This window comes from Dicentrarchus labrax, unplaced genomic scaffold (genome assembly GCF_905237075.1).
Source record: "Dicentrarchus labrax unplaced genomic scaffold, dlabrax2021, whole genome shotgun sequence".
Taxonomy (NCBI): domain Eukaryota; kingdom Metazoa; phylum Chordata; class Actinopteri; family Moronidae; genus Dicentrarchus; species Dicentrarchus labrax.
Genome location: NW_026136710.1, coordinates 24,915,876 through 24,938,100, shown reverse-complemented (window position 1 = coordinate 24,938,100; position 22,225 = coordinate 24,915,876). Strand labels below are relative to the sequence as shown.

At 37.9% G+C, this 22,225-nt stretch overlaps 2 protein-coding genes across 5 annotated transcripts in view; one reads left to right on the top strand and one right to left on the bottom strand.

Moving 5' to 3' along the window:
- pam (peptidylglycine alpha-amidating monooxygenase) overlaps positions 1 to 14,913 on the bottom strand; it is a 59,642-nt gene extending 44,729 nt beyond the window's left edge. The window contains exons 1-12 of one of the 3 annotated variants that reach the window (XM_051412269.1): positions 14,676 to 14,913; positions 12,057 to 12,215; positions 11,843 to 11,973; positions 9,000 to 9,123; positions 8,101 to 8,158; positions 7,350 to 7,437; positions 5,877 to 5,968; positions 5,348 to 5,431; positions 3,659 to 3,707; positions 3,386 to 3,453; positions 1,888 to 1,968; positions 1,726 to 1,802 (exon numbers count right to left, since the gene is read on the bottom strand). In XM_051412269.1, coding sequence (XP_051268229.1) covers positions 1,726 to 1,802; positions 1,888 to 1,968; positions 3,386 to 3,453; positions 3,659 to 3,707; positions 5,348 to 5,431; positions 5,877 to 5,968; positions 7,350 to 7,437; positions 8,101 to 8,158; positions 9,000 to 9,123; positions 11,843 to 11,937 — 816 coding nt within the window. In that variant the 5' untranslated portion in view covers positions 11,938 to 11,973; positions 12,057 to 12,215; positions 14,676 to 14,913. The other 2 variants (XM_051412270.1, XM_051412271.1) reach the window with 2 other exon arrangements.
- A 45-nt stretch (positions 14,914 to 14,958) lies between these two features.
- On the top strand, positions 14,959 to 21,509 carry pomk (protein O-mannose kinase). 2 transcript variants are annotated; one of them, XM_051412362.1, is made up of 3 exons: positions 14,959 to 15,097; positions 19,004 to 19,285; positions 20,644 to 21,509. In XM_051412362.1, exons 2-3 carry the CDS (start codon positions 19,004 to 19,006, stop codon positions 21,412 to 21,414), a joined length of 1,053 nt encoding a protein of 350 aa, XP_051268322.1. In that variant the 5' UTR covers positions 14,959 to 15,097; the 3' UTR covers positions 21,415 to 21,509. The 2 variants fall into 2 exon arrangements, with proteins under 2 accessions (XP_051268322.1, XP_051268323.1); XM_051412363.1 differs by lacking the exon at positions 14,959 to 15,097 and adding an exon at positions 17,395 to 18,817.
- The last annotated feature ends 716 nt before the right edge of the window (positions 21,510 to 22,225 follow it).

Genomic DNA, 22,225 nt, shown 5'->3' with positions numbered 1-22,225 from the left:
AATAGTCCAAAACACTGATTCAAATTAAGGGTGTCGCGATATACCAGTATTGACAATAACAGTGATATTTAAAAAATGAAGTTGATATCATGTTATTAATACACATATAATACAATAATATTGTGTAAATAATCCAGTGCCTCTTAAATCTCTATTGTGTAGGATTTAGTGGCATCTAGCAGTACAGTTTCAGAATGCAACTCACTCGCTTCACCCTCCCTTTTTAAGCAAGGGAGAAACTACGGTTGCTGCAAAATGCACGAAAATGCAAACAGCACTATTCAGAGCCAGTGTTTGGTTTGTCCATTCTGTACTGTAGAAACATGGTGGTTCAACATCCAACTCCATGGAAGGTGTACGGAGCCCCTAAAGGGACATGGGAAAAAAAAAAAAAAGAAACGTTTCTAGTGCGCACTAGATCCCTATCTAGTTTAGATAGTATCCACTAGATACGGATCCCGTGTTGTGGCGAATCAATACATGGCTAATTTCAATATTCAAATGAGTATTAAATTAATTTGTCTGCAACTAAAAAATAAATGTAAATTAATCTGTAACCTTTTTTGTTACAGTCCGCATTTAAATGCCCTGTCCTGCAGCGGACATTTGTCCTCCTTTTGAGAAAATAACAAAAACGGTCCGCCTTTTGACACATTACCTTGTTAGTTTAATACTTATTGGCTTAAAATGTGTGTCAAAATAAGTAATTTCATTGGTTACATTTTCCTGTCGTGACCTATCAACACATGGCTAATTTTATATATATATTATACATATATTCAAATGAGCCATGTGTTGATTCGCCACAACACACGATCCGTATCTCATGCTCACAAGATAGAATCTAGTGCGCACTAGAAACGTTTCTTTTTTCTTTTTCCATGCCCCTTTAGGGGCTCCGTAAAGGTGACCAGCAGTGTCTGTAGGCTCACTCTAAGATGACGAAAACGATTTATAGGTGATTATATACAAATGAAAACACGCCTATAAATATTATATTCCATTTCTAACTAGATCCTCCTAAATGTTACATACTGGACCTTTAAATAATTTCTGTTTGTCTCTGACATTATCGTTCTCTTTGTTCACTTTTGTACAGTTATGGTTACAGACTCTCTTTCCACCTCCTAACTCTCGTATTTTGAGTGTAATTCATTTGTCAAAAAAGAGACTAAACACACAATAAAAGGTGAATTTGAATTGAAGCATTAATATTTGTTTTTAAAATGTTCCATAGATATTGCCATAACATAGGTATCATGAAGTCTTTTGGCCATGTTAGTTGTGTAGTGAAAATATGTTTTTGGGACAATCCTAACTCAAATTATAATGATGTAATACTGAAAATCATCACATTGGAAAAGTTGGAACCAGAGAAGTTTTGGCACACTGCTTGATAAATGGCTTAAATGGCTTATCAATTAGCAAAATTGTTGATAAAAGTGCTAGCAGCCAGTTAGCTTAGCTTAGCATAAAAAGAGAAACAGGGAGAAACAGGGAGAAACAACTAGCCTAGCTCTGTTCAAAGCTAACACTTTTCTGACTTCGGTTTTCTACAGATAAAAAAAACGAAATATAAAGCAGTAATTATCAAGCTTTAGAGGTGTCCCCAGGCCAGACACAAACCAGGGACATTAAAATTATGGGGCACGCACGCAGCCTTTAAGCATTCAGCTTCCGTGGCTCCCTAAAAATATTTTGTTGCCTTCTGGTGTGAAAATGTACCTGTGGTAGCTGAGGGGACTGTCTTCCAATCATGCTCCACTTCCCATCTCGGATCCTGTAGCCACTGACCACTTTACCTGTGACAGAAACACTCATTCAGACTGTGACTGATATGGATAAAACTAACATGACAAACTGCTCAGTTTAACTGGTATGACTCACCAAGGTGGTGTGTGTGGGTCCTGAAGGCAAACGGGTAGATGGGATATGAAGTGTAATCGCAGGCGATGTCTGCATTTGTAACTAAGGAAAAAAAATTGAGGAATGTCAAAGGAGATCCAATCTGTGATTACTTTTCTGGCCTCCCTATCCTGTCCAACAGCATCATTTAAATGTGGACTATGTAGACCAATTGTGGATTTGTTCTTTAGTTTTTTGCAGCTAGGGTACATTAACTGCCTTAACTAAACATTATTTTACAAAAATGAACACAAGTGTCAACACTGGGATATGACAACCCTTACATATTGTTGCTTTCATAGACAACAATATTTGTCAGTGTTTCGATGCACATCATCAAAACGGTGTTGGGTTCTGATAGGCAGTTCTAGTTTGATCGGGTTGACAGAAAATTCTTATTTGTCAAGCTCTGACCATTGACATATATAAAGATGGGAGACATAACAGCTCTCTAAAAGTGAAGCCAAAACAGCTTGATTGCCCCCTGGTGGTTGGTGGCAGCATAGGTTATAAATCCCACTGCCTCCACGTTAAAAGACGGGACATGGGCCAAACTAAGAAATCCAAGTACACGTCAAATATATTTTTCCCAAAGATGGTGTCTGGCATTTTAGGTAGTTTTTATCACACTGATGTATGATCAAGTGTTTCAAGCCATGATCAGGCAAAAAGATGGCACCGCCTGTAATCTGGGCTATTTTGGCTTCATTTTTGTACAGTCAGGGGAAGTGGAGTCTACAGCTGATATTTCACTGTATGAGTGCATTTCACATAGGAGATACATTTCATCCAGATTTCACATTTAATGCTACTCATTAGGCTACTACTCAGAATTGAAATGAATTCAGCCTTTGAAGCCAACAAAGCCTTCTTACAGGCATACATTTAAATTTGACTAACTTGCAAATATGAAAGCTGACCTAATTACTTTTGAAAAGGTAAATTAAATAAATAATGTTCATATTTTTTGTTACACCACAATTTTGTAGTAGCTTGCTGCTGTTGCAATGGGGTTAGTTTTTTACCCTTTCTATATGGCTTCATTTGGCAGACACACACCCCTCCAAAGGTTCAAAACACTGTCCATGTAATATTGAGGTTTTTTTTTAGAATAAATGCAAATGTCTATCAAAATACATGAAACACAATTTCCTCTGGTAAATCAAAGGTATCAATAAGAACAGTTTTCAGTTTTGCTTTTTATTGGCCACGATACAGAATGGTAGCACTATTGTGCAGATGAAAGTGTAACCAGATTTATTCCTTTAGTAAACAATAGGCATGGCAAATAAATAAGTAATAAAGGTAGTCCTCATTGCACAGGTATCATTATGCCCCAACAGAAGTGTCTCATAATAACAAAGTCTATATTATGAGTACATTTTCCTAATAACTGTAAAAACTGACAAAATGAAACCTATAAGAGGAAATAAATATAAGCTTTACAAATTCACATGTAGAAAAAATACATTAAACATACCTTTTTTTCCTGGAAGGATAACCGTATCCACAGACATGAGCAGGTAAATGCCAGCAATGAAGGGTTGCCTTTGAGGAGAGCCACAGTTAGAGGCTAGAAGGCTGTAATGTTTTGGTCAGACATTTCCTATCAATTATTCTCCCCTGGGAGAACATGCTACACTATGTGCCACTCTTTGTTCATACCCAACAAGCACCAATTTCACAAATCCCTCTCGTAAGATTTTTCATTTTAGCATTTGACAGAAAACTTAATGCTTAAGTTAATACTTACGGTTTTGACGTCATTCTTAAGGTAAGTCCTGAGCAATCTCTATGATGGTCTGCAGAAAAAAAACAACTTTTCTGAGCACTAACATCACCAAAGTTGACATTTCCATAAATCATATAAAGAGAAGTGGTATGTTATGGTATGTTAGAAACAGCTTTAAAAATGATACAGTACAATTCAAAAGCACAACAAAGTAAATCATAAAGAGACTTTAAGGTGGGCGGCTGTGGCTCAGAGGAAGAGCGGAAGGTTGTTGGTTCGATCCCCGGCTCCTGCCACATGTCGAAGTATCCTTGAGCAAGATACTGAACCCCTAATTGCTCTCAATGCTGTGCATCGGTGTGTGAATGTGTATGAATGTGTTAGTTTCTGTTCGCTGAGTGAATGTGTGTGAAAGGGTGAATGTGGCACGTAGTGTAAAAGTGCTTTGAGTGGTTGGAAGACTAGAAAGGCTAAACAAGTACAGGTCCATTTACCATTTACCAAGTTGAATTACCACCTCTCTGATGTGTGTATGTGATGCCCTTGTGCCCTTGTTAAAAAAACGATTATCACAATAATGGAAATTCACCACAATAAATGTATTTGAGTGTTTTTTTTATCACGATACGTGATAATATTGTATATTGTCCCATCCCTAGGTTCTTCGTTGTTGGGATTGTATCGTTTTACTTACTTATTATGAGATGATAAAATACGATCCAAGCAGGTCAGTTTAAGTGATACAACCAAAAGTTTTAAGACTTTTCACCTTAGCACCATAACACTGCACAGAAGTTTATAGTGTTTTTTAGTGCGTTAATTATAACAATATTGCATATTGTCCCATCCCTACAGTCCACAGCCATGCAAGTGGCCCTATGAAGTTGTACTTTAGGCATAGTGGTGCTTTGAGCTAAATGCCAACACATCTTAGTTTAGCGTGTTAGCATGCTAACACTTGCTAATTAGCACTAAACACAAAGCAAAGCTGAGGCCGCTTGGAATGTAATTTTTTCTTGTATTTGGTCATAAACTAAAGTATTAGACAAACCAAAGTGATAACGATTAATCCTGAGTAGGGCATGAAGGTGTGTAAAAACTTTCATGGCAATCCTTATGATGACACTAGACAAAAGAGGGTTATAACCAAAGTCAGAATCAGAATCACTTTTACTGGCCAGGTAAATGCACACATATAAGGAATTTCACTCCGGTTTTAGTCTCTATGTACAAACACAGACTATAATAAATAGCATGAATAAACAGGACAACAAGCTCAACAAAAAGTCATAAGGATTCATCCTCTGGGAAATGTGAACTAAACCAAAATTTGCACCTAACCATCTGGTAGATGTTGCAATATTTCATAGAATAAGTGAAAATTTCTGGTGGCACAAGAGGCTCAGTCAGGCAATCACCAAACTAGCATTCATCCTCCAAATCAGTATTTGAGTGCTTAGTTTTTTTTAAGGTCAGGTCGAAGAAGGATCATGCTGTGTTTCTCACATAGACTTTATTTTAGTTGCTTATTAAATAAAATTTAGCTGAGGGAAAATGTTACTAAGCAGTGAAAACTCTTGCTGTAGTAGTTGGATTATTATTTATACACACTATTTATCTTTCCAGCCGTTTACTGGATTTGATGTAATATAAATAATATCTTTGGAACATAAATGTACATAAATGTATGTAACTGCCATTAAAACTCACCTCTGAAAGCAGTGACATCTCCATAATGAATCTGCAGCACAAAGTAGGATGTTCCGGAATTTCTTCCAACTTTAAAACCAACATCTGAGAAGACCACAACAGATTAACGGAGGTTAGACAAAGAAATGAAACCAAAAGGAGAAATTCAACTGAGGGACAAAATATAGAGAGATGTTTAACTGTATATAAAAACCAACACTTGACCATTCATGATCTGTATTCACCTCATGCATTTTCAGTACTTTTTACTCAAGAAATAATCCTTTTAAAAACAGTAAGCAGTGATGTCTGTGGATTATACAGAGTAACAGGGACACTGCTTCTGGAAAGACATGCTATTTTTTAATAATATAAGCATCATAAAATAAATTTAATGTACCTCTATTGTATTGGTTAGGTGGCAAAAATCTCTAAAGATTTCAAAACCTGGACATTTGTGGCAAAACTCTCCACATGGCTAGGTAAAAGTTGAGGTCAGTAAATAAATTTTACTTTTAGTAATTGTAAACCAACCCTTTGAGAGACATACCTTTTGGTAATTTAGTGGGTGGTGCATTCCGAGCCCAGGCATACATAATGGAAGCTTCATCCTCACAAGTACCTTGTACACTGCCACAGTCCCTTAAGAGACAAATGACACAATCGATACCACTTTGTGTTTATAGATGATCAGATGGGGAAAAAAAGTGAATGGCACAGGTTGATGCAGAGCAATAAAACACCTAGTATGGTAAGGCAATTGCTGTAGTGTTTGGATGGAAAGAACATCTGAAGGCACCTACAATCAGGCAAAACATATTACTAGGGCTCTACCCGACTGAGTTTTGCCAGTGTAAAATTTTACTATTTGTTGTCCCTGTGGTAAAGTATCATGTTTTATCGTACCTCACATTTGAATGCCTTTCTTCGTCATTTGTGATGGTGAAAAAATCTGATTTCCACACAGTCAGAAAAAGTAAAAGTATGCTTCCTGCTCATAGTTCAGTTATAAAATCCCACAACCACCACAGAGTATCTTTCCTGTCAGGCTAAATCACAATGGATGGCAGTTGAGGAGGTTGGACCAGTGTCTGGTTCTAAAGTAGTTTAGAGACTTTACTGACTGTCAGCACCAGAGCAATCAGAGCAGCCACTGTCCAACTGTCCAGCGTCACGCTGCCCTCTGTTGACTATTACTCACTCTCGACTGATGATTCGAATCATCGACTTTTCAGGGGCAGCCTTAATTATTACTTGTCAATTCAATTCAATTCAATTCAAATGGCTTTATTGGCATGACGTAACACTGTACATATTGCTAAAGCAAGCGTTTGGAATTAAAAATTATAATAGTAACAATAAAGGAAAACAATATTTATAATAAATTAATTTAATCTATACTGTTGACAATACTGTAACTATGATTGACTCAATCACAATCACAGTCGCAATCAATCAATCAATCTCAGTCAATAAATAATTAATTACAATGAATGAATGAATCAATCAATCAGTTTGTGTTAACTAAAAATGTCATTAAAACAGTAGTAAAGTAACAGGCTACAGTAACTTGTCACTCTGTGAGGATTCGCAATCATCCAGGTCATGGTATATCCAGAAGGCCTTAGTCAAATGGCAACAGAGAGGTTCCACTACCAAACCAAGTTTGTAAACCAGGAGAAAACCAGAGGGGCACAATACAATAGATATTATTATTACACGGATATTTAAATTAGTATTACATTTTTGGCTTACAAGCTGTAACTTGTAAAACTAAAACTAAACTAATTATTACTCTAACCAGCTCTAAAATTGTGTGCACTACTAATATAGTTAAAAAACAATGTAATCGACCACAGCTGTACACTGCTGTATACATACAGACATACACACTGGTATTCGGGCCAGCCCTAAAAACCTTGTTGAAGCCTTTTGTATTTAAACTTTTTACTTTACCAATAAAATTTTAATTTCAGATTCAGACTCTGTAAACACTGAGCTGTGACCTGGCGTTGAGTATTACCAATAGCTGGTGGTGGAGACAGGGGTCTGGCAGCCAAACAGTAACATGTGATGGACTGTGTCCATACTGGCATGAGGTATGAAGTCCACTGTGGAAGAAAAGCACTGTGGTTACATTAATTAATATTTAATGAAACGCCTCAGGTACGCTGAATCAATTGTCACTGACCATTTCCATCTAAACTTGATTATGCCATCTAAGCTAATTCAAACACAAACTGTGGGCTGTATTACGTGCCCCTCAGATCAAGAACAGCAAATATTGCAGGGTGCTTAATACATTTTGCAGCCCTTTAGTGTGTAAACAGACTTTTTCTTTATTTATACACCACAGTGTCATCAAAGTCAGACCAAAGAAAGAGAGAAAGAAAATCACCAATTTAAGATTAAATTAAAGGAAGGCAGCAGTCACATCCCTAAACATGGTTAATAAATCCATATTGTCAAGTTATAATATGCAGATACTTGTCAAGAAATCTGTACACAACCAAAGGATCATAAATAATGTAGACACACAAACAAGCTACTTTTATTAGTACGCCTACTACTGCTGCTGCTATCACTTCTTCTTTCTTTTACCACTATTCTACATCTACTACCATCACTATGTCTACTAGAACTGTTTGTTACGTTTACTACTACTCTTACTTTGGCATCCTATCTAACAGCATACAGTTGACCCACATCATCTCTCAGAAAAGTACCATCTAGCCTGTGTTGTAACCAATGATTTTTAAAGAAGATATACTCACCAATATACGAATCTCGACTAGTTGGTACAGGAAATGCCATGCACAGGTAAGTGTCCGACTGAAACATTAAAGAACACAATTATGTTATTCATTACTGAAAAATAGAGTCAGTCATGTTTAGAGTAAAACATTATTTAAAATACAATATGTGTCCTGTTAATGCATGTGTAGTTCCTGGGCCATAGGTAAGTACTACCCCAGAACAGAACTTATTTTACACCATGAAGTCTAGCTGAGAAATATTTACTTTGGTGGAAATGTAGGTAAGGTTTCCGAATATCTCCATGAAAAGTTCTTGCATTATAAAAGATAACAAGAACCCACTTGATCAGTTTGATAAGACAATTATAGTTATACGAAAAACAGTAGGTACTAGGGATGTAATTATTTGGGGGTAAAAAAGCGATAAAGTCTTAAGTATTTAACTTTTATAAATTAAGTTATTTGCTAAAACTTTCGCTATATCCTGACAATAGTACATGAGACAGATAATTTGTGAAAAAAAAATCAGGCTCCTCCGATTTCTCCTAATTGACCTTTGCAAGAATCTACAGGCCTGAATGCAAACAACCAATGAGAGCTGAGAAAGATAGAAAGACACTTTGGGTTAGTGGCTTGATGATTGTTGATTTTCATTGTTTTGGATGGTTATTTGACACCTGGGAATGAGACTGAGCAATCAATCATCTTTGTTGGCTCTGATTAGTTGTTTTAGGGTTAGGGTATTTATTATTAACTAATTTGCTGCATATTGTATTAATAAACAAATTAATTGTTTGGTCTATTAAAAAAAAATTAGTAAAACAATATAGTAAAAAATGTCTATCACAGTCTAAAGCTGGAGATACTCTTGCTTTTTAACCCTGTCAAAGAAGTACATTTCAGAGAAACAGACTCACTCCAGCTGGGACAACACCAGGCATCCGAATATCCAAAGAGAAATTGTGTGGGTTTGTTAAGACCGGCTGCTGCCTGGTTCTAGACACACAGTCGCTGGGATCTGGCAAGACATTTTCCTGAGACCTAAGGGAGGAAGAAAGGAACAAAGTGGTTTACTTCATAATGTACAACAGTCATACTGCCTAGCTACCCTTCAACAAAACAACCCATTTACACAAAATTAATTAAAAATGATAATAATAATGATAGTAATAATAATGTTTTTTTTGCCTAGTAAGTCACAGCAGCTGCCTTAAAGGCATACTATGCAGTTTTCCGGTTTTGTCAAACAGCTACCCCTAGAGTCGCTGCGGAGTACTTGTATTTAACGTTAACTGTCGTAAATACCACTCACCAGAGCCGTCTCTATATACGGCTCTGCGTCTCTGCACACACGGCCTGATCCCCTCCTCCCTGTATACCGGTACGTGTTCAGAGATAGACTCCGAAGATGTCTACTGACCAGGTAACGTCTTCCATTGAGGCTGCTTCTTATGTCATTGATGTATGTCACGTCGCGCCGTAAAGCAATTCGTGATTCTCGAGAGATTAGGCGGGGCGCCATCTTCAGACTTGCATTGCTGGGTCTGCCAGCGGCATCCCTCCCCAGCGTTGCTATCGGTATGATTCACTATACTACGAGTTCGTTTACCATCGAAATGACTTCGAAGCTGTTATATTAAGGTGCAAATCTTGCATAGTATGCCTTTAAGCAGTGTTAAGACTCATTAGCACTCCACCATTATTCATGTCAATGAGCCCACAGGGTTGACCCAGTGGGGCTCCAGAGGGCTCCAGCATAGCAGGGGTTGTCCAGCAAGAAACTGGACCTAGCTCATTTTGTGCTGCAACGCAACACAATGTCTGCTGTGAGCAATCAGTTCAAACACAAGCTTTAATTAGATTGTGAGGGCAAAAAATTATGTAAGTAAATCTGGGGCCCAATGTACAGACCACACATTTGCCATTAAAAAAATTTCCAGTGTGTAACACTGATTGGCAAAATGGAATACTTTTAGCTAGTGCTGTCAAACGATTAAAATATTTAATCGCGATTAATCGCATTAATGTCATAGTTAACTCGCAATTAATCGCACATTTTTATCTATTCTAAATGTCCCTTGATTGTCCCATTATTTTTTCTCATTTTAATGCTCTTATCAACACGGAAAAGTGGATCGGCTTGCTTTGTGCAAATGTTTTTTTTATTGAAAACAACATTGGCATACTGTAGTGTTCAATTTCACACAAACATTCTCACGTGGAGCAAATAATCTCTCACACAATGTAACACTGACCCTGTCCATCAATAAAAGGATGAAAAAAATACTTTTTCACACAAACAGCCCCTTCAACAGCCCTTTCTAAGGGATCAAAACAGGGCGATACAAAATAAAATTACAACACATTGCACATGTAAGGTAAACTAGGACTCTGCCTATAGTGCAGTTAAACCATGGCCTAATACTTATTTGACGAGGGGGCGTGTGCTTGGCCATCAAGTGGTATTTCAGACTGGATGGCTGCGATGATAGCTAAGTTCACAACGACAAAACACACAAATCACTTTGGTCTTGTCAATGGAACCATTTGGCAACTTTTTAAAAGTAAACTTTCCATTCAGAATATTATTGGCATACATTTCGGCGTCTCGCGCTCGCCATCCACTCAAAACATAATGTCTCTTACTCTTGAACAAGTGTGTGCGGCGTGCCTGTTATTTTGTTTCCGTTCTAGCTTGATCCGGTGTGGTGTTGTAGTTTTTCTAACGTTACTAGTTGTTGCAACAGCATGTGAAAAAAAAGTGTGCTAGGTCAAAAAGAACGTTAATCTCGCAATAAAAAAATTGCCGCTGTTAAAATGGGTTTGCGTTAACGCCATTAATAATGCGTTTAACTGACAGCACTACTTTTCATGAGGAAACTCCGTACCACTGTCGTCAAACAGGCCACTCTGTCTGTGTTTTATGCACGCTATCGACAGGTAGCGGAGTTGAAGCAAAGCCGCATCAGAGAGAAAACCATAAAAAAATTATGCAGTTTCACCCAAATCACTGATATAGTTGTGTTTTTGTACAGTAATCAGAGGCCCAATCCCCAGAAATACTCTAACTAAGCCATGTTGCATGTTGTAGCTAGCTAACTAATTAATCTCTATCTATCAGAGTTGAAGATTGATTGATGGGTGAATGCCATAATATTTTTTGTTGAAATTGGTTGCTTATGCTTGCATAAGCACAGTCCATATATTGGTTAACAGGAAGATAAAATTCTATAATTTTTTGGCATAAATTGTTGAATAGGTGAACAATATGACCAGGGATATAATCTAAATGAGTAATTTTTTTTGGTGCCAATATGATAACTACTACTGATAATTACTAATAATGACACGCAGCAAAGGGCTGAAGGTTAGATTCGAAACTGTGGGCCACTGCAGCAAGGACTCAGCCTTGGTACGTACATTTTTGTATTCTAAAAAGAAGTTCATAACCTGTCTATGAAAACCTGATGGTAAGAAAGTTTAGAAATAGCTCTGACCTAACCAAATCGAACTGACATCACTTTTAACACAACAAAAACAGTTGTGATTATTCAAATGTTTTGTTTAAAGTTATAGTAAAGTTTCAAATAATTTAAATAAATTATTATTATCATTATTATTATTATTATTATTATTATTATTATTATTATTATTATGTATGTATTATGTCTGCCCCGGTAATTATCGTGCAGCCCTAGTTAAAAGGCTTTTTGAAAATTTAAGTACAATATGAACCTGAAAATTAGCTAAAAAATTTTACCTTTTGAACCCATACAGAGGGTTTTGTATTCCCAGGCAGTGGCTGTGGCAGATAAATGCTAGCCCCATCACACAGAACACAGGGACTCTCATCATGCATGTGGTTATCACCGCGTCTTGCTGTAGTTTGGCCTGCAAATGTGAAACAGAGGTGGTCAGCAATATGCTGTGGGTAAAGAGGTACAGTAAACTGCATGAGAGATCACCTGTAGCACCTGTTTTCCTTGTTTAGCTTGGTTGAGGAATCGGTATAGAGGAGGTGAAGATAGTATCCCTACTGGACCTCACTCCTTCAGCATGTCGAACTGCAATTTATGCCTAGACAGGTCCTCCCCGTGGGTAAGATTGCTCAAAAGTATGTCTGGAGCAACAATCTGAAAAAAGCACGAGTGTTAACCGACTGCCAAGGTGATGTAACACCTAACCCAGCACAGACAGTCAGCCCAGTAACACCGCAGGCTCAGATAATGCATTTTATTTATTTTGTAGGGATGGGAACAGATAATATTGTATTGAACCAACATTATTATTGAATCTGCTTATCAGTACGATTCTTTGTTGATTCCCTTATTGATTCCTGATCAATTGTGTCTGTCAGACTGTCAGAAAAACATGGCAGCATTGATAAAAGGTATTAATAATCTCAGTAGCGCACGATTCTGATGGATCGGACAATTTGAATTGGTTCTCAACTGGAACTGGTTCTTAATTACCATCCATTCACATGTTGTTGATAGGGTTGGTCCATTTCACTTAAGTCTAAGTTATATTGTTTTTCCAACTGGAGATTTTTATATAACACTCAATCTGAAAGCAAATATCACACTGCAACCTTTTCAAGAAGGTTGCTGCACAAATGAAAGAAGGAAGCTGTGTCTACCAGTGTAAACCTTTTCTACTTTTACTGCAGCTGCTCCAGCTTTTCCACTTTTACCACAGGAACAACTGACTGCAGTTTGAAAAGGCGAAAAATTATATTCAGAAGTAAGTATACACAGTTTTTCTGGCATGGGCCCTTTGTTTTAGTTTTTTTGTTAAGTTGAAATTTTTTTGGTGCCTTCCAAAATTACTTTTCCTTCAATTTTCTCTTATGGAAACAGTTTTTATCAAATTAGGAGTTATTTGGTCATCCTGAACCAACAGAACAGGGTTGAATTAGGTTGTGTAGCATAATGTGAGAAATGACTGCAGTAATGGGAGTCTTTCATCTTTTTGCAACAGCATGGACACACATCAGAATCTAAATAGCAGCTGGCTTGACTGAGTTTTTGCAAACAACTGATCACTTAACCACAGTGTGTTGCCACCATTGTTCCGTACTTGTTGTCAGGAATCATGTGTAATTAATAACCGAGGTGTTTGCCTGATGTTCAGGTAGCCAACTAGAAGCTGTCAATCAAAGGAGATTGCTGTGGGTGTGATCGTGTTGAAAATTACCCTTGTGTACACCCAAAATTGTCAAAAGGTCGGGTTGGTTCACACAAGTAGAAGTCAACTCAAAGGGCAGACTAATACCTGTGAACTTTCCATTCATTGTCTATGTAAGCAGCCGTGCAATGTATTTTGGTAGTGCCACGGTACGTATAATAGAAACTACAGTGCCGGCAAAAAACGCTAAAGCCCCTATCAGTGGAAACCATTTTTAGGCCCAACAAATACAGTCAGAACTGTTGTCTTGCTTTATTGTGATGAATAACTAAATAGCCAGTAATGCTCAGAGGTCACCAACTTTGTGAGGAGTAGGAGAAAAGAAATATCATTAGTAGTGTAAGCAATTACTGTTGGCAGGGAGTGATACGTAAGTAACAATATTACTTTTGAAAAGAGTAATGAGTAATGAGTGATAAATAAACATGTTTGAGTAACTAGCCCAACACTACTCTCAACCCACCTTGATGCTTCCAGGTTTGCATTGTGCAAGCTACTGTGTGACACATTTACCTTGAAACCCACAGGATGCTTATAAATGGCAAAGGAATAATAATTGAGACGTTGAGCTTGCTTGGTGACTCATTGCTGTTCACACAGTAAGGTGGAAGAAGAGGGAGAGGAGGGGTGTGAATGGGCAGTGCTGTGTTGACATCACAGGCCTCTGTGGAGGAAACTATGGAAACAGGGCTCATCCCACTCATGGACCACAGCACGTATTGAACCAGAAAACAAGATAGGGTTTAAGATTGAACATTTACACCTTTATGTACGTATACAGCCACCTAAACCCTAATATATAACCGCTTTCTTGTTCCAGCATTATGGTAACGTTAGACACGGTTGTTTCATTTTCGAAATAACCGCTGGCCAATGTCAATAACAGCAGAGATGTTACGTTAGCAAATACTGGGATTAGTTAGAAAATAAACATCTGCAGAGGTTTGGGTGGAAATAAACGTAAACGTAAACACAATATACTCAATTTCATGTTCAAAATGAATGATGCATTATAATTTTTTTTTTATCACGTATAGACACCATTACGAATAAACAGATGTCACGCCTGAACTAAACCGGAAGCGAAGAAAAAAAGCCATCTTTGCACTTAAGTTAGCTATTGGGGGTATAAATATAGCAGACCCCTTTATCTAAGCATGCTAACTGTAAAGATAAAAAGCAGCTGCAGTTTCGTTGTAACTTAGTCAGCTCCTTAAGTAGCTAAGGAGGGTAATTGTTTGTACATGAGCTAACATTAGCTATCTTGTGCGTTGGTGTGTGTTTTTACAGGTTAAATATCAAATTAGAGCTGTGGTCAGTTTGACAGAGGGTGTCTGACGGGTAGCTTACGTTAGCCTGCGACTTAGCCTCCTTTGTAGATAAAAAAAAAATAATGGTAACATTACCTGCTCGCTCCCGTTAGACGTCTTTCAGTCGACTGTATAGACGTGAAAAAACCTGTGGTGTACCATTGGTAAGAATCAGTAACAACCACACTTCCACTTCTTTTCAGAATAAAGTCTTCATCTTTACAAACTGTAAGGTTTGTGTGTTATTCAGAGGTCTCGAAGTGGGCGGTGATATTAATGTAAATATTCTCACAAATGGGGATGATACTGTGGCGCTTTTACTAAGTCAATAATTGAGTTGTGTAAATATGACGCTTTTATTCTGTAACCCTGACAGGAAGTTTTTCTTCTGGATCTGACTGGTGGAGTTCGTGCCATATGACATGTTGTATGCTATGCTATATCTTACTAGTACTGGACAGGTTGTTATTGTGTCTGCTGAATTGTGACAAACACCATGTGAACCCGTGTTGCGGCAGGTATGTTAGTAAATTACTCTAAATAATGATAACGTAGTTATTTATCTGTGTTGTTGTAACGTTACATAAACGGAAGGTAGCCTGCTATGCCTGCCTGTCTTTAACATAGAGTTACAGTGCTGGGAACTGGTCGTAAAACGTCAGACGCATCTTATCCACAATCGTCATACTACGTATGCTCCTACATCAGTGTGTGTTCTCTTTCACCATGCCTTTCAGACATCTGTGGTAGTTCTATTGTATAGTACCAGAGCCCGTCTACGGAGAGCCTGGCCACTCTCTATTAAGTCCCATTGTACAGAATTTTGGTTGCAGGTCCACTGGGGGCGATCGCCCATGATTGCACAATGAATGTGAGCAGATGGAGCTAGACGGCTAAATTTGTCTCTTTCACCTGATTGTCGTTGAGAAATCTCAGATTTGATTGTAGTTTTTGCAAGTTCAACATGGGTTATAGGCTGAAAGTTGAATGAAAGAGTACTTATGTCCTTTCGATTTCTTACAGGACGAGTTGTTGTTGCCCATAACACGCTAGCATTCTGCTAATGAACGCTGATTGGTCAGTGAAGGACTGATTACGACCAGAGATCCCGCTTGATGGCATCCGAAGCGGGACCAGAATGTTAAGGCGGATTTTTTTTTAACACAGCAACTTTTTTTTGTGTTGCTGGTACTTTTATCTGCCTATCGTTATGTCTATGTTGTCGATGCCTCGAGAGAAAAGGAAGTGCAGAGCGCGGAAGCAGTTGCCGTAAAGCAGTATCTCTGGCCGTACGATGTGTATGACGTCATTGACATTTTAAAAGACTTTTTAAAGCAAATAAGTGACTCTAAAAAATCTAACACCCAGCAATGTGTAATTTCTTTGCGTCCCCTTTTGAATGCAACATTCAAATTACTAGACAAAAAATGATATCCTGAGAAAAGTGGATTTTGAGGGTATAGCTCCATAGAGCTCCATTCATTCTGCACTCATCCTGTGAGCGCCCTCATATGGAACCAGAGGGGAACTGCAACAGTTCAGAAGCCGGAAGTATACCGAGAGTGGAACTTCTCTCCTTATTAGACATTCTCTGATAGTACTATTCACGAAGCCGCTGTGAACATTCGGGGCTTAGCCCAAACTGAAGGGGTCTAGGGGGATGCTGCCCTGGGCAGATTTTCACGGCTGCCATATGCAGTATCTTTTAAGCTAGTTGAGAGCACAGAATTACGGAAGCCCTAAAGGGCCATGTATTCATACATTTTAGTTCCTCCGTTTTCCCGTGATAACGAGTTAATTTTCTCGAGATAACAAAACTTTGTTTTCCCGTGATAACAAGTTAATTAATTTGAGATCTCGAGATAACGACTGTGATATGATAACTGCGGTCAAGCCAGCCGTTACTCCGATCTCCGTGGTCAAATCAGCCGCACTCACATTTACAGCGTATTCACTTCCGGTTTTCAAAATAAAGGTATTAAGAACAGTAAGCTATAATTCGAACCTACATTTAAAATAAAATATGTTACATTAAAGTGTTTTATGCGCCTATGATGAATAAAAAAATTATACTTAATATCAAGCATTTTTACTGCAACAATGTGGAGAAATGCCAAAACAAAAGTTCCATATTTGTATCTCCAAGTGGCTTTTCATATATTTGAGGTACTGCCCTGTGTATTTACACTGCCCAACGTGGATTTCATTTTCTTTCAAGATGTTGAATTACTTACTCTAAACTCCTTGAGAACAGTCCTCTTCCTTCTCTCCAAGGCAGTGGATAGCTACGTCTCTATGTACTTAAGTTGTATTGGGCTATTTAAGAAAAGGGGGGAAAAAAGTATTAAAGGAAAGTAACTGACCAGATATAATCTTAATTGTTGACTGTCAACAAATATAAGCCTAATAATTTCCATACCTGGAGAAGAGAAGAGAATGGCTAAACTAGGCTGCTAAATATGACTGGCCTTAACTATGTTTATTAGTACCACATATTCCATCAACTGTATTAACAGATGTAGCCTAACTTCCAGTCACAAATCCACAGCTGGTCAAATCACAATTGAGAATATGCCCAAATTCTTGCAAGAATTTATTTGCAAATAAAATTATACTCACTTCAAAAATGTCCTTTGTATATCGTATTTGCTAACACAGAGTCTCAACTGTCTGAATTTACCCAGGCATGTGATAGGTGGGTGGGTAGGGGAGGGGACTTGAAATGCTGAACTCAAGGTGGAGAAAAATTTATCAAGTAAATTTAATACAAGTTAATACAACTTGACTTTTGTTTTGAACCAATTAACGCAGAAATGTTAGTTTAAATTACTCACAATATTAAGTTGACGTAATTACCAACATTATTATATCAACACAACTCATAAAACATTTTTTGCAACTTAAAAGGTTGATCTAGATCAATATATTAGAAATTTTAACTTTCAACCATGCATTTAATTAAGTGGTGAGAATAGGGCCACGGCGTTACTTTTTAAAGTGCAGGAGGTATACCGGTTTGTTTGACCCCCAGCTGTATGTCGAGGTGTCCTTGAGCAAGAAGGCCAATTTGCACCACTTTTACATCGGTGAATGAATGTGTAAGAATTTTTCTGTTTGTGATCCATCACTGTGTGAATGGGTGAATGTGGCATGTAGTGTAAAAAGCTGTGAGTGGTCGGAAGATTAAAAAGGAGCTATACAAGTACGGACTATTTGCCATAACCACTGGCGGAAGATTACCCACTGACCTAGGATCAAAAAAACATTTCCTCAGTCTTCTTCACATTATTATGTTGATATGAATTATTATTTTAGATGAGAACATTAAAAGTTATTGAGCAATCACTATGATCTGTTGGTCAATATTTAGTTATCATTATGAAGATATATATTTATACATGGTAACATTCATTCATTCATTCAGAGATTCCGACTGTTAAAAGACCAATGGCACTAGAACACATGGCATTTAATTTGACATTTGTCATTAAATTGTTCATGCAGATAAACCTTCTTTTTAAGAAAATTTAGAAACTTAAGTCTCTTGCCGACCGAAAATCATTGGTAGTCTAATCATATTTGTTGGTAATGTTTAACAGAGTGCAAACATTGGAAACATTGTGGAGCAGGAACACACACACAATAAAACATACGTGCATGCTGGGAGGGTTAAAATGCACCTACCCCATGTGACTGCAATTAAATCTTTAGCATTCACCCAACCATATGAATGCAGATCATTGTTTTTAACAATTGCTGTACTTATTTTATTTCAATTTATGCTGCTAAACTGCACAGTGCGTATTGTTGTATATTGTATATACCTACTTTTAACTGCAATTTTTGTTGCACTTTGTCACATTTAGTTACTTGTTTCTTCTTTTCTACTTATGTTACCTGTAAGTGCTTACATTTTGTTGCATTTAGTTAATTGTTTGATTTATTTTATGTTAGCCTTTATTTTATTTTATTTTATGTTATTTTTACTTTAACCCTGTAGTACTTTACCACCTTTGTATTGAAACTGTTGCACAGTAATTTCCCTCGGGATAGATAAAGCTTCTTGAATCTGAATCTTGAATCTTGAACTCTCTACTGGGTGTCTGTGGCGCAGAGGCAGAGCGGGTCGTCCCCTAATTGGAAGGTTGTTGGTTCGATCCCTGGCTACTGATGCCGCATGTCGAGGTATCCTTGAGCAAGATACTGAACCCCAAAATGCTCTTGCATCTCGTGCATCGGTGGGTGAATGTGTATGAATGAGTTAGTTTCTGTTTGATGGGCTTGCCATCACTGAGTTCATGTGTGTGAAAGGGCAAATGTGGCAGGTAGTGTAAAAGCGCCATTACCATTTACTAATTTTGCCTTTATTTGAAAATATGATAAAATAACTTAATCCAGGATTAACAAACAGTTTTCCATTTCAGATGCAGAGCACCATGGGTCGGACCAATAGCAGTACTATCTCCCATAGCATTCCAGTGGTCGGGGTGTGCCTTGCTGCTTTGCTCCTCAGCAATGTCTTGATCTACCTGTATCTGGACTCTGTGTATCAGACTGATCAGCAGCCGGTGTCCTCTTATGTAGGCTGTGGGCCTCGACACTTTAAAATGACGACCATGAAAAACTGCACCCCCTGGCTCCAGTGTTCACAGATAAATTCTGAAGTTCACAAGCTGAAGCTGATTGGCCAGGGTGCCGTTAAGAAGGTAAATGGTCTTTTACACTGCATGTTGGCTTAGTTTATTGAGTGAACTGAATTATAGGTAGTGTATGGAATAAAAAAAAAGAACACCAACAGAAAGCCTCAAGTCATGTTAATTCCTCCTATTTTATGCTTGCAATGTAGGAGGGCAACACAGAATCCACATCCACATCCACGTTGGGCTGATACCTTCTCATTGGTCACACAGTCACTGGAATTACATTTATAAGGACAAAGGTGCTTCTTAATCTGGTGGTAGAAAACACATATGCAGACCTGATGTATTTTGAGGAATATATTGTTGTTACAAATAACATGGATACAAATGTGATATTTATACAAATTGATTTAAATACATAAAGGTTTTAGTTGTAAGCGTATGACTCCAGTCAGTGCTGCCTCTTCCCTGATGGCAGCAGGGTGAACAGGCTGTGGCTGGGGTGGGTGCTGTCTTTCAGTATCCTATGGGCTCTGCGCAGACACCTCACCTCACCAATATCACTGATGCTGGGAACCACCTTCATTTTTCCAACTTAGTTTTGAAATAAAGAACGAACAGTTCACATTTATATTGTTAAATTAGTGAATATGTTTTCTCTTTTTTTCAAATTGCAGTGTTGGCAGTCTCATACTACATGTGCTGTAAGACACTAGTAAGCACACGTAGCATGGGTTAGTAGTATAATGTGCATACTTTTATTATATTAATATTATAATATTATATGTGTGATACTACTGATATATTTATTTCTATTTCTTAATGTATTGTTAGATATTGTAATATGATTATTTTCTTTCTTTTTCTTAACGAACACATTTCTCCTCGGTAAAGTATTTCTGATTCTGATTAATCCATACTTGGCACTTGGCAAGACCATTCTTACTGGCTTTTCAAAAGAAATTTCAAACATAATGCAGGGACCAAATGTACAAACAGATTCTAACTGCTATGTACTTGTCATTTAAGAGAACTTCTCACATTCACCAATTTAGAAATCTCTCTTGGGTACAAATTTAATCCATATGTTCTAGAGCTGTCATACAAGTCTGAAGCCCACCAAAAATTGCCTTTGTGATGTGCCTCATGACTGGCAATTTACTGAGATGTTCAACGATGTTTCTTTTTGTTTGCTTGTTTTGTGGGCATATGATTTTTGGCATGACAACTTATAAAAATCAGTTTTAAACTCCCAATAGCTGCCTTGTGGTCACTGTTTAGAGGCTAATCTTATCAAATTGAAATTAGCAATTTATGACAAATTTGTTCAGTTTAGACAAAAGAATGCAATAATGTTGTTGTTTCAGACAATGTTGTGCTAACTCTAGCCTTACTGACCTCAGCATCCACTTTTCTTTCCTCAGGTCTATCTGGCAGAGTGGAGGAGACAGAAGGTGGCTCTATCCAAACTAGCCTCTCTGGATTACCTGGATGATTTTCTCCATGGACTGTCCATGCTAGAGGCCCTGCAGAGTCCCCTGGTGGTGCAGTTGGTGGGGTTTTGCCTCGAAGACAACACCCTGGTCACGGAACACCACCCACTTGGTTCACTGCTTAACTTGGATGCTGTTCTTGCACAGGAGCGGCACCAACAACACAACACGTGGCAGATCCGGCTGAGGTTGGCTACAGATTATGTCGCCATCCTCCATTACCTCCATAACAGCCCAGCTGGGCGGCGGGTTATGTGTGATTCCAACAGCCTGGAGAAAACTCTCTCTCAGTTTCTGCTGACTAGTGACTTTCATTTGGTAGTTAATGATGTGGATGCGCTGCCTGAGGTAGACCCATCCAGAGGTCTGTTTGTGAAATGTGGCCACCGGGAGCTCACAGGGGACTTTGTAGCCCCAGAGCAGCTGTGGCCATTAAGAAACCAAGGGAAGCCATTTTCAGACGATCTCATGCATGAGTATGATGAGAGGACAGATATCTGGAAGATCCCAGACGTGACATGGTTCCTAATGGGAAGGGTACCTGGAGGGGATTTAGTCCACTTCCATCTCTTTCAGATCCATGAGGAGTGTAAGAAGGAAGACCCTAAGCTCCGCCCTTCATCTCTGGATGTTTTGAAGGTATACAAATCAGTCTACAGCAACATGGTACGAGACAGTGCTGGCTTTAGAGACATGCTGTAGAATACATCTGACTCACAGACAATGAACATACAATAGAAATTCAAGCTTCAGTTTTATAGTTTTGTGCAGTATAATAAATGCTTCTCTGTTTGGAACCTTGTAGACTTGTTTTTTCTTTTTCTACAGTTTAGTGTTATTTAGTTACATTTACTTTTTTTTGTAAAACACATTTTAAAAGTGAAAGAGGATTAATGCTCTGCTAGTAACTTTAATTCAGACAGACTCGGTTTGGGACAATCTCTGGATAATCTAAATTGGTAAATTTTGCAAATGTACATTTGCAAAATCAACCACAAATTCTTATCCTTTAAGTAATTTCCCTTACAAAACATTTTCATAAATTTTAGATTTTTTACTAAAATATTACAAATTATGTTTTTATGATGATTTTACCTTGCAATCTTATGACTTCATTCTCAAAATATAAAATTTCTCATTAAAGGTCAAAGATGCTTGCAAATGCGCACTAACACTTGATAAGAAGAGAACAAGTTTCAGGCTTTCTATTGTTTGGTGGGAACAACAAAGATGATATAAAATTATGATATAAAAATGTACAGAAACTGTTAAAAAGGATGTTAGTAGTGCAAATATTGCCAGAATACTGCGCTTTCTTGTGGTAATTGAATGCTGATGTAGCCCTCCTATGAGATGACAATGCCAGCAGTGGCCCCAAGCCAATTTGGGTTTGAGACCCCTGCCACAAGTGGGCGCTGAGGTATCAAACCTTACATCAGCACAGTGGTTCTCAATTATTTTCTGTCATGTGAAATTTTTTCACACCCCCCCTGAATTGAAATACTACTGAGTA